General features: G+C 40.1%; 1 protein-coding gene across 2 annotated transcripts; it reads left to right on the top strand.

Moving 5' to 3' along the window:
• The first annotated feature begins 204 nt into the window (after positions 1-204).
• On the top strand, positions 205-4,464 carry LOC125298010 (GTPase IMAP family member 9-like). 2 transcript variants are annotated; one of them, XM_048248628.1, is made up of 6 exons: positions 205-325; positions 577-1,261; positions 1,358-2,155; positions 2,241-2,309; positions 3,347-3,517; positions 3,927-4,464. In XM_048248628.1, exons 3-6 carry the CDS (start codon positions 1,387-1,389, stop codon positions 4,094-4,096), a joined length of 1,179 nt encoding a protein of 392 aa, XP_048104585.1. In that variant the 5' UTR covers positions 205-325; positions 577-1,261; positions 1,358-1,386; the 3' UTR covers positions 4,097-4,464. The 2 variants fall into 2 exon arrangements, with proteins under 2 accessions (XP_048104585.1, XP_048104586.1); XM_048248629.1 differs by having other exon boundaries at positions 3,903-3,992.
• Positions 4,465-13,385: the final 8,921 nt, after the last annotated feature.

Consider the following 13,385-nt stretch of genomic DNA (forward strand, 5'->3'; position numbering starts at 1 on the left):
GTTGGTATTGTCCGTTGTAATACGAGGCCCTAACACAGCATTTGAAAATCAGAACCATCTGATGTTATCATTAATCACCTCATAAGAGAACCTTCTCTGGCATGCAGTAGATCCAGTTTCTACAATTTGTTTCCCTTCCGTGTGGTGTCATCGATGTGAATGCTCAAAACATTCAGTTCTACTTTATCGTGGCTGTGCGCAGAACACAGTGACTAGCAGAGGTCACCCAGAGAATAACTACAGTATGTAGAGTACCAACTGAATATCGATACTGAGTATTGGAGATTACTGGAGAAAATGGCACAGATGGTATGCAAACAGGATGGTGAGTTCAAAATCTAATTTTAAAAGTTTGCCAGAAATTACCACTATTGACAGGTAAAATGTTTCATAGAAAACTTGTTATCATGTCACCTGATACTTTTAATTAATGCAACAAAACACACTATTTGTCTTTAAGATGTGTAGATTTAGTACTTGTTTGCTTGTTCACATTTGTGTGATTCATGTAACACTCCCACAAGTTTATTTATTCATCTTTCTGAAACATTTTGTGTCTTTCTCCAAACCTGTAAGAGCTGCAGATTATTGTTCTTGGGTACAACCGGTCTGGCAAGACCGCAACGATAAACACATTCCTGGGAGTCGGAGCGTATCATCAGGGGGAAGGAGCAACACATTCCGTCAAGAGAGAGGGGCGTGGTTGTGGGCAGGAAGGTGACTTTGATTGACACTCCTGGATGGTGGAGGTTTTATTCCGCCACCCAAACCACAGAGTACATCAAACGTGAGCTTGTGCTGAGCACCTCCCTCTGTCCACCCGGACCCCACGCCTTCCTCCTGGTGGTCAAGCTTGACAATCAGTTTACTGAAAATGAACAGACTTCAGTGGTGGAACACTGTGAGCTCCTGGGTGCAAACATCTGGGAGCATACCATTGTCTTGTTCACCAAGGGGGATTTATTGACAGACAAAACCATTGAGGAGCGCATCAAGAGCAAGGATGAAACCCTTGAGTGGTTGGTGAGGACATGCGGAGGCAGATTTCATGTCTTTAACAACAAGACCAAACGTGATGATCAATCTCAAGTCAAAACACTTTTGGATAAGCTAGAAGAACTGATAGCCAGTAACCATCACCGTCCCTTTGAGGTTGACCACATCAAACTGAAAGATATTGAAAAGGCAAAGAAAGCTGATAAGGAACGAGGATTCAAATTCAAAGAGAAAGTCACAGAACAAAGAAAGAGGATCAAGACAGGTAAAATCTACTAACACATAAGAATAAGGACATTAGGAGTAAAGTTCAATCCATATTCTGATATGTAATTATATATAATGATTTTTTTTCCTGCAGGAGAGGTGCTCCCTCTTCCTGAAATAAGAATGCTACTAGTTGGATGGATGATCTCTGGGAAGAGTTATGCAGGAAATATCATCCTAAATGGAGATCATTTTACCCCTGGGAAAGTGACTGAGAAGGCTGAGAGTAGACAAGGAGAAGTTTGTGGCCGAAATCTCACAGTGGTTGACACACCTGGGTGGTGGAAGTTCCTCCCGACTAAGTACACTCCTGGGAAGGTTAAGTTGGAGTTAGAGAGAGGAGTAGGTCTTTGTAAGTACCCTCACGCTATCCTCCTCACTTTGCCGGTGGATGTGTCATTCCATGAGGAGCAGAGACACATAATCCAAGAAACATTGGAGACACACTTGGGAGAGGATGTATGGAGACACACCATCATTCTCTTCACATTCGGAAACCTGCTGAAAGACACCACCATAGAGGAGGTCATCGAGAGTGAGGGCAAAGCTCTGCAGTGGCTCGTCCAGAGGTGCGGAAATAGATATCACTTCTTTGGTGAGAGAGCGAAGAGTAGCAGGGAGGTTGGAGAGCTGCTGGGGAAGATTGAGCAGATGGTGGCAGGAAATTGTGTGCATTGCCCTATAATGGCCCGACAAACAGACATGGAAACAAAGGCTGAAAGGCACAAAGCAGACAATGATGTTGCATGCACAGATGATGTCATCGATGCACTGTACAGAGAATGGTTGCGTAGAGATGAAAAGATGATTAAGGAGGTCTGGAAGAAGTGGGAGGCTGCTATGGCAGCATGCAAACAAAAAACAGACAAAAGCATAGACATTCCACTTGAATGTGAGTTTGTGATTAGTGAATTCACATTAAAGTCTATTCAGAAATAATTTAATTTCCTTTAATGATACACTTGTTTTTGGATTAGTTAAGGGAGAATCACAATCCATGGACACTATCAGCCATAGTGAAACCTTCCAGGATAAACCTTCTTACAGTAAGTATTTGTGTGCAATACATTAACATGATTTTACAAAACGTTTTTTATAAGTAATGAATAGAAAAGAAACATCAATCTATGTTATAATGAAACGTTTACAAGCATTTCAATGTCAGTATGCAAAAGATATTCCAGACTATGTATACTATACATGTTATACATTGGTTTTGTAAAATGTCTTCAGCAATGTCTATTAACCTATAGGGGTGGGCTATACATTTATGTTCTTCATTCTTTTTTCTGATTTATTTGATTATGATTCGTTGGTCTATGGGACATTGCGGTTAATTTACATTTATTCATTTCAATTTTATTCATTTGTGGTTAAAGATTTTCACCTTAATATAACTTTTAGGAAGCCAATTTGATGGTAAACAAGCATTTGTTTTGCAGTTGTTTGCATTAATATGTTTTTATTAAATTTATTGAGGTCTCAATCTTGCGTCACAATCTTGTATCCTTCAGCACAACCTAAGTAATATGATTAAAGTAATGTAATTTAATTTTAACCAACTATATACACAAACATGAACAAAAAACATCAAACATATTTATAATCAAATTTTTAAAATCTGGTTTTTAAATAAATTATTGACAAAAACACAAATACACTGATCAAACTTTTTTTTACTAATTGAAATCATACACACACTGCACCCAAGTAGCAGTGATTCGCCTATGCTTCGCCCCAATATAGTCCCAAGTCAATATCTGCCTAGCAAATCGCCTTGTCTTACATTCCATTCTGTCTCTACTCTAGTTTTGAATACACAGGGCACAAGAAGAAGTAATTAGGGAATTTTACTCACAACATGCTATCTGGTGATGAGAGATTCCATTCACTATGCTAAGCTAAGCTAGCGGGAATGCTTCCGGACTAAGACAATGCATGCACGGAGACAAACATGTTTTTGCTCTCATCTAACTCTAAGGGAGACGGTGAATAACCGGTAGCGAGTTCCTTTAAGTTAGATTTGTATTGTTTTTATATTTATGTACAATATCTATCTATCTATCTACTCTTCTGAATGCAGCTGCAAAAGATGAATTGCAGAATGATAAGAATGACCAGAGCATCCAAAGGCAGCGGGCAGATAATGAGACGCTTGCAAGTAATTTGAAAGATCTGCTCGATTATGAATGGAGAAGGCGGGACTTTATACTCAAGGAGCTAGTCCGTGAAGCAGTAAAGGAACTTAAACGTGGTGAGTAAGTAATGGTACATCACACACCAAAATGGTATGGCAGCTGGCAAGAATTTATACCCTGATTACAGAAAATAATAATAAATAAAATGTTTATTGGTTGAAATTACTCATACAGTACACAACCACAAGGCACTACAGTGTGTGTGTGTGTGTGTGTGTGTAATATATAATATCCTTTACTTGAAGGTATCTACATAAGAGTGACATGTAACACTAACCCTAACCCTAACCTGTCATGACAAAAACCGAATGACACTTATATGACAAGCATTATGTCATAAGCGTTTATGATTTGTTTATAATGTTATTGACACATTCATGACAGTGTCATGTCACTCTTATGTATATACCTTCAAGTAAAGTGCAACCTAATATCTTATAGTATATTTTTCATAAATATCCCCAGATGGTTCATCTGAGCCAGATCCAAAGGAGCAGAGGGAATCCAGGGACAAAGTCGTGGGCTGGTTACTGAAAAGCTCTGGCTATGGTTCCTATATGAGTGACTCCCAAGACCTTTTAAACGTCAGTGACAAGGACAGCCATGGCTCGAACATGAATAACATCAGTAAGTAGGAAGACGAGATTCCACACACTATGCAGTGGTTTTGTGGGAGGGCCACAAGATGGACGACACAACAAGCTCTAGACAAGGACTGTTCAGACTAAAAACACAAGTACAGCATTGTATGCAATCACTTATGTATCAATTGTTATTCTATAAGAACATAATTGGAATGGATTTATAGTTATAAATTTCTCTTAATACATCTGAGAACATTTGTAAAATAAGATGTGTGTTTATATTTTATGTTCCACCCCACAAATTATTTTAAGAGTTTCAAAATTATCTGTAAAATAAAATAGTCTAATTGCTAAAAAATGTATTTTTTTTATCTTTTTGGAAATGTCATATTCTCTTTTATATTTTATGTTGTAACGACTAAAGTGCATCTGATGAAAATATATCAAATAAAATATTGTCAGTTAATCCCCGATTGCTGTATATGAAGCAAACACCCTTTTTTATACATTTTATATTGAACCCATTTATAAATAGCCTCGTTATACTGTGGGTCATCAGCCTAGAAACCTAGGCTCAGGAACTTTGGCTACAAGCACCAGGGCTAGAGGTCCTATTGCATTTACACTAGCTTCTATGTGGACCACGTAATCAATGGACCAAATTGAAGCCATATCTGTAGACACTGTGTAAAATTCCATAAACAGATAACTACAACGCAAACATTACAGATCAAATAAAGAGATCCTACTGTAATAGCTGCATTACAGCCATAATGTAGACTACACAAAACCTATATACATATGTAATATACATTTTGCAATGTTGGCGCTGTTCCCAGTTATTTTGGAATGGCTGTGGAATATGGAACACATGTGTTACATACCGACTTTGGATGTGCATGCCAGCTGTAGTAGCCGTAATTTAACTGCTCTATGAAGGTGGTGGTGAGAGGGTATGAGATACAGGCCGACACTGTGCTTGTGTGCTTAAACAAACATTTTATATTTATTTCGAAAAAAGACCATTTATATTGCCTTTGGCCATAGCAACCATCCATTTAGAACTAGTAACGACAGTTTGTCCTGCAAGTTGAGAAATTAGTGGCGGAAAGAAGTAGTTCTATAAACAAGACCATTTTAGCATTTAAATTATAACAAGAAATATAAATTTCATAAATAAAAACACAGGATTGAAGTACATTGATATCATGAACATTAAGGATTTTCAGTTCTTTAAATAAAGGAGTAGATGCAGCACTCCATTCAGAACAGGTTGCAATTCTAACAAAACGCTTTTGAAGGACTAATTTGTGTATGGTGGAAGGAAAAGTACTTGCCCACACTAAATTACAGTATGAAAGGTATGGGTAAATTAAACTATAATAAAGAGTGAGGAGGCAATTTCTGAAGACAAGATGACTAACCCTCCTAATTATCCCAATTGATTTATTTACTTTTTTGCTAACCCAGTCTACTTGATCCTTCCATTTTAAGGTTTCATTAACAATAACAATCTGGTGGATGTAACTTGCGGTATCTCTGTAGACTCAATTTTAATTTTACATATGTCATTAGGGTATCCTTTACTCGAGTTACAGTCTAATGCAGGGATTCCCAAACTGAACAACCTGGCCAATAGTGAAAGACACACATGAAGCACGGCTGAAGACACAGTGTCAAGAGATGTACTGTAAGTATAAGTAAGTATATAGGATAAATGTCCTTAGGTTTTTTATTCAGTCATCCGAACAGTAGGGGTGTTGCTTTTTTCAGGCTATTATGTCGATGGTAACCCCTTGTCAGTCAATAGTGAAAGTAATTAACTGTATATTTTGTCGTTGACACCATGGTGAAGTTAGTTTCACTTTGCCTATGAGTTCAAATAATAGACACGGAAGGGCAAGAACTAGTGGAAACTGGATCTGCATGCCATCTATCTATCCAAAATATTTGAAAATGTCACCATTGCTAATACATTTTGGCCTCAGTCAGGGGAATGCTCTGGTTGGCAAGATGTCATATGTCATAAGTCATATGTGTTCATCATTTTGTGTTTCTCTTTCATTAGACAGCTTGTTTTGACCTGCTGTTGCATGTCATATATATCCAGTTTCCTTGTTCTTTTTTCTGTATAGCATTCTTGTTAATGCCTGTTGGAAAGAGACTCTGTACCAAATGAGCACAGAACATAGTGTCTTTGGCTGCAGAGAATGGGGATGAAGACCACCAATGTTTCAAAAGAAAGGTTACATCGAGATTATTGGAGGGAAAAATAAAAAATTCTAGGCCTAAAAATCAGTGCTGTTACATTTTGTTGTTGTTTAAGCTTTAGGCCTTAAGAACAATGATGTTATCATTGTGCTGTTTTGATGCCTCTACTCATGAGGTAACATTTGATGAATCAATTATAATGGTATGCTGTATATCCAGTTTCCCTATAATTTCCCTTTCGTATAGTGTCATTGGTGTGTGATAATCAAACCAGCTAAGTACAGAACACAGTGCAGAGCTCAACAGACTAAATACAATACCATCAGTAGTTGTAATGAGTATTAAAGATTAGCAGAGAGAAACATGGCACACAGGTTGCACAAACAGGACGGTGAGTTGAAAATATCTTATTAACAGAATTGTCAGAAGTTACCACCGTTGGTGTTCAGGTACAGTTTTTTATATGCTGAAAAAATGTTAAACAATATTGAAGTTTTGATTAAATGCAATTCCCAATCATCACCTTGCTGCTGTGCTGTAGCTTTTGGCATTATATAGAGTTTTGAATTCCATAACATACTGTAATTTAATGTAACTGTGTTCTGTACTTGCTTGTACTATTGGACTGTAGGATGTATAGATGTTCTTGCTGTTTTGCTTGTTCACATTCACAAGTTGCACTTGCAAAACTTTATTCATTTATCTTTCTGAAACATTTTGTGTCTTTCCTCAAACCTGTAAGAGCTATGGGTACAACCGGTCTGGCAAGACCACAATGATAAACACAGTCCTGGGAGATGGAGCATCTGATCATGGGGAAGGAGCAAACACACTCCGTCAAGAGAGAGTGCGTGGTTGTGGACAGGAAGGTGAATTTGATTGACACTCCAGGATGCTGTCATTTGCAAACTTTTCAATGCCTCGTTTTATGAGTAAAGAACATAGTTGTACTACTGTAGAAGTTTCGTACCATTCAGGGCATTATTAGTGGGGTAATTTACGAGATAAAGTTGGTACCATTACGACTGCAGAAGCACGATTCGACCAGGGTTCTGACAGCAAAACAGGTTCTGGGAGGGTGTTTGGCTCGGGTCATGGTGCAAAGGACCCTAAGGTGAAATTACTCCGAACCATCGCTTTAAGTAGAGAAAACGTGGATGTTTTTGATTACTGCTATCTTCCTCTCTCTATGGCTATTTTTTGGCTATTATTATTTTTGAGTGGATACACTGAATGGACAGGTGGAGGACAGTGTTGAGTAATTCTAGGCCTATTTATCCCAGTGTAAGTGTAGGGGAGTAGAATTGCAGTCTGTGCCTTGAAGTCATATAACAACAACATTGATAAACCACATGAACATGTTGTTCAAAATGTCATCATTGTTCATACATTTTGGTCTCAGTCAATGGACAATTTAGTAAAAATGAGCTCATATTCTCGCTGTATTACATTTATTTATTTAACAGACACTCTGGGATTACATCGTCCCCAGAGCAACTTGAACTTGGTAAAGTGCTTTGCTCAAGGGCACAAACCGCCCCTCCGTCCGTGCATGCCTTTGTCTGTGTGCGTGTATGTGTGCCTGCGTGCATACAGTGTGTGTGTGTGTGTGTGTGTGTGTGTGTGTGTGTGTGCGTGTGCCTGCGTGCATATGTGTGTGCGTGGTGTGTGTGTGTGTGTGTGTGTGTGTGTGAACAACAACATCATTAGTGATCACCAAAGAAACAATATTATTACTGTCCGGACTAAGCTTTGGAAGGGAAATATCTGTGGATGGGAGATGACTGTGTCTGTGACTGTTGCTCTCTACAGTGGAAGATGTGAACATGATCTCAGAGTAGAGGTGTTGCCTTTCACGTAACCAGTCTGGGGTAGCCTACGTTTCGCGTACAACTACAGAGGTCAGCTTTTTACTAACATGGTACGATGCATCTTTCAACCAACCAACATCTGGAGTCGAGTGGTTTTACGTTGTGACGTGACGGTGACGGTAAGCAATTTGCGAGCTAACGATTGCGTGGGTTTGTTGTGGTCTGCTGGTATGGTCACTCTTTCACTTCCTTTCTCAAGTGGAATACACACAATACACACAATTTCCTATAAATATGCCCATGCTCAGGTGATTCTTGTAGTAGCCTATAGTTTATCTTGACCATCTTAAGGAGCAGACATTAACAGTATGGGCATGGAGGACGTGGAGAGAGCTGTATTTGCGGTACATCACCGCCACAAGTTCATCTACTTGTTGTGCCTGATAATTGCGTTGGATGTCATTTATCTATCTGAAGGCAAATGTGAGGTAAGGACCATGTAGTGCAATGTCAGTAGACAGCAATGTCATAACTTTTCACCACATTTTCACCATGCAGTCTTTATTTGTGACTTTATCTAAAATGTTCAGAGTTGTTTACTGACTTGTCATTACAGTTTTTCTCCGTTGATTTGGCACATTTCTCAGATCCAAATTGAAGTTCAAAACAGAACTCAAAACTGTTTATTCAAACTCCATAAGCTTATCACTTGCATATTATTAAAATGTTTTCTTGCCATCTTGAACAAACAGCAATGCTTTAGTACAACTGATTTTGTAGAAATGTCTGCTGTTTTTTAAATAGCTAATGTCATGGTGAACATGCTCTATACTGGTTACCCTCTAAATAGTCCTACTCCAAACAAATTGGCCTTATTTCATCGCATGTGTCATTGCATGCAAATGTGTTGAACTAGTTGCTAACTATAGATGTCATAGTCTGTCTAGCATAAATATGTGACCTGACAGACAGTGGTGATCATCTTTGACCAAGGGGTGTTTTACTGTATATTAGTCATTTTTCATTTGCACAATGCTGTATAAGCTTTTGTTTATATTATCACGTCTGTCAACAGAAAAAAAAAAAAAAAAAAAACTTTGCAGTTTCTGTATGAAAAGCGATTTACAAATAAATAGTTCATAAATCCTAAATCTACATATTCATATACTGTATTTCAAAAAATGAATACTGATTGTAACACTGACATAGGGAGGGAAAGTGAAAACCAGCGCCCCAAGTGGTTGCGTTCCTATCGAAGACCAGCTCCAATGTATATATATTGTGAAGCCAAATCAGCGATGTTATCCACTAAAAATATTTTTCCGTGTCTATATCAGACCCTATTTTGCCTTATTTAAGAAAATCGAAATTGCTCCTTTTGTTTCATAAACGAACTACAAAACAAGTCACGTGACTTTCCCCTTCAACGTTACTCACGGTAGCATGGTTTATTTATTAGCCTGGTTAGCATTGACACTTAACACTTACAGCTAGCTCTTCATGTGAGTAGAAGCACAACACCAGTTATCCTGACATAAAGGTTATCACCACGCGGTTTACATCACGTTCCGTTATTACAAAAATATGTTAAGCCATTTTGAAGAGGTTCATTAGGCTTACTGTTTTACTAATTCTTACTGTTTCTCTGTACAAGCCAATAAGGTCAAATTGTGTAGGCCTACCTGACAAGTTTCGGCTACCTTGCCTCTGTAGCCTTCATCAGAGGTGTCACGTGATGTTGGTGTGACAAAGACTGTGAACCGGGATGAAGGAGCGTACCAGCTATCCCACACCTGGGACACAGTCCTGCAGGGCCGCCCCCGGCTGTATGAAAAACCACCAGACAGCAGAGGGCGCCCAATGTGCACCGAGATATATTTTTTCTAAAAAAAAAAATCCCATCCAGTCTGCTAAACTCTAGGAACGCAACCACTAGATGGCGATGAGATTACTTTCCCTCCCTATTTGATGTAAAAATATATACTGAATACTGAGTGATCTCTTGGCATATTGTGTTCTCTGCCTCACCATATCTGCAGTTTTACTTTTCAGTTTTTGCTATTTATAAGCTATATTACTGTCACTGTCCATAACAATATCTAACACTTCAATACTTATTTAGCACAAACATTATGGTGTTTTTTTTACTTGTTTTAGACTTTACCAGGAGGTGTCACAGTTTCACTAGTTTTTAACATATGATCTCTGTGGTTTCATCATGTTTTCACATCATAATTGCCAAAATAAAAAAAATAAATAAAAAAACTATAACAAAATTATTATTGTGTGGCCGTAGTAGTAATCCACAGTCATAATCCACAATTCTGATCCTGTCGTGGGATGTACTTGTCATTGTGCTGTTCATTCAACTTGTCATCTGACTTCATTTAATAGCCACATAACATTGCTAGGCCTAGATCCAACCAATTGAGGCAACCCCAGATCATAAAACTATACCTCCAGAGGCTTGTTGTACTGCGGGGCACTCCGGAGTAGGGTAAATCTGGAGTCATCAGACCACATCATCTTTTCCCATGGCTCCAGAGTCCAATCCTTATGCTCCCTTTCCCACACAGCTAAAGTTACAGTCGTATGAGTTCTTGCTGTATATTGAAACACAGATATCTCACACAGTATTCACTGTACAAGCCTCTAGAGGCAGTGTTATTTATGATAATGCTACTGTAGTTATAAAATGCATACACACTTAAAAATGTCAGCTGCCTGTTATCTGGTCTGTGAGTGTGTGTGAGGCTCCTCTGGGATGAGCTGTGGTGATGGGCGCACACTCCCTCTGGTGGTGTGGAGGGTCATCTTAGGAACCACTGCTGCTCTTAGCCTCTGCAGGGTTAAAGAGAAAGACATGGATGAGGATTTTCTTATGTTTTGTATTTCCCCCCATGGTTTATTGTATTTGTAGTGGAACAGTGTGTGTGGAGGTTTGCACATGGAATGCTTACACCGCACACAGTCTGTGGAATTAAGTTATATGACTTAATGAATGACTTTGATTGGGTGTACTGTGTGTGTGTGTGTGGGCAGAGGTAGGTGCACTGCATGTCATACCTCATGCAGTGCCCCTAGAGGGATCCAGGTGATGGAGGTCCAGCCTGGCTACTGGTAGCTCCTTCCATACTGAGCAGAAGTGACACTTTGGAAAACTTTAAGTAATTAAGATGTCTGGTCCTAGAGAGAGAGAGACCTTACACACTCATTGTGTTGAAACTGGTTCCGGCGCCGACAAGAGTGGCAGCAGGAGTGTGTGTGGCATGCACACACTCTCCTGCCCCGGACCTGCCTGAGGACATCAGAGTTTACCGGCAGACGCAAACGGAGAAGAGGCCGCAGAGAAGGCGTCAGACAACGAGCTCGGCGGCGCTGATATAAACCACCTTTACCGTCAATGATCCTGTCCAACATCAGGTCACTGCAAAACAAAATTGCTGAACTTCGTATTAACGCCAGAGCCTACTACGAGTACCGGGAAGCGGGCGCTATGGTGTTTACCGAGACCTGGTTGCATTCGGATATCACTGACTCCCTGGTGGAAGTGGACGGATTCTCACTTTTCCGGGCGGTAAATTAGATCCATTTCAATTTGCTTACAAACACGGGCGATGTTCTGATGATGCTACTTCCTCCATCATGCATCTTGTTTTAAAACACCTTGAAGACAAGTCATCCTATGCCCGATTACTTTTTATTGACTTCAGTTCCGCTTTCAATACTCTCCAGCCCTACTGTACCTATTAATCCAGAAATTGAAAGTGTTGGACGTTAATCCATCACTTATATGGTGGTTTCATTCTTTCCTGACTAGCAGGACACAGCAGGTCAGGGTAAACCCAGTCTATCCCAAATTAAAGTTATTAGTACTGGGGCACCACAAGGATGTGTGAGTTCACCAGTCCTTTTTACTCTGTGAGTGTAATGAGTGTTCATCTAAGCACCCTGGGAACTATATCTTTAAATACTCAACTCAACAATTCTATGCTTACTTCAACAGAATGATGACCTGGGGCCTATTGCACAAAAGCAGAATTAAGACATCCGGGATAAGTTACTGAGCTGCGCTCAATGAATCCAAAACACGATCGTACAGGCTTAATTGGTTGCACAACGAGCAAGCCAGGATGAGCAGACACGGATTCATCAAGCCAGGTGAAACCTATCCTGGATAAGTGCGCGCTCACGGCTCCCTTAAATAGACCCCGCCACCGATCACAGATTCACTGATTCACCATTGCAACTAGAGCGGCTTCATTGCGTCTTCTACGGTGAAGTAGGTAGATAGCCTTCTCACAACAGCAACACCTCTGTTAAGGAGAATATTGCAACTAGTTCCGCGACTACCACGCGTGAAATGGTTAGGCACTCCCGTGACGTCACATTGTCGCATATGCAGGTCGGGAATGGCGAGTATGTAAAAGTTAATTAATGATCACAAACGTTTAAATAATGACAGTGGGTCTAGGTATATGTGATAACAATGTGTAGTGGGCAGTGGAAAAATTATTGGTTTCCGTTTGTGGTGACTGCTGACTGAGATAAGGGATGAGATTAAATAGATCCTGGAATTTAGTTGTAGTTGTACAGGGAACTGTGCTCTCTCCAGTCCTGTTCACCCTGTACACATCTGACTTCTGCTACAACACCGAGTCATGCCACATGCAGAAGTTTTCTGACGATACTGCAATTGTGGGGTGTATCAGGAACGGGCAGGAGGTGGAGTACAGGAGCCTGGTGGTGGATTTCTGCAGGTCTAAGCCCACTCTGCTATCAGTCCCCATTGATGGGGTCCATGTGGAAGTGGTAAGCACCTACAAGTATCTGGGTTTCCACCTGGACAATAAACTGGACTGTTCAGCCAGCACTGATGCACTCTACAAGAAAGGGCAGAGCAGGCTGTACTTCCTGAGGATGATGCAGTCCTTCAATGTGTGCAGCAAGCTCCTCAGGATGTTCTACCAGTCTGTTGTTGCCAGCGTCCTCTTCTATGCAGTGGTATGCTGGGGAGGAAGCACAAAGAAGAAGGATGCGGGGCGACTTGACAGGCTGGTAAGGAAAGCTGGCTCTGTAGTGGGAGCTGAACTGGAGTGCATCACTTCAATATCAGACAAAAGGACCCTGAACAAACTGATCAACATCTTGGGACAATGAGTGTCACCCCCTCCACAGCACTATTGTTAAGCAGAAGAGCCTGATCAGCTGGAGACTTCGCTCACTGCCTTGCACAACAGACAGACTGAGGAAGTCATTTGAGCCATTGAACTGTTCAATGCTTCACTTAAGGGAAGAGGAGAGATAGACTTCTCTGC

This window comes from Alosa alosa, chromosome 7 (assembly GCF_017589495.1).
Source record: "Alosa alosa isolate M-15738 ecotype Scorff River chromosome 7, AALO_Geno_1.1, whole genome shotgun sequence".
Classification (NCBI taxonomy): Eukaryota; Metazoa; Chordata; class Actinopteri; order Clupeiformes; family Clupeidae; genus Alosa; species Alosa alosa.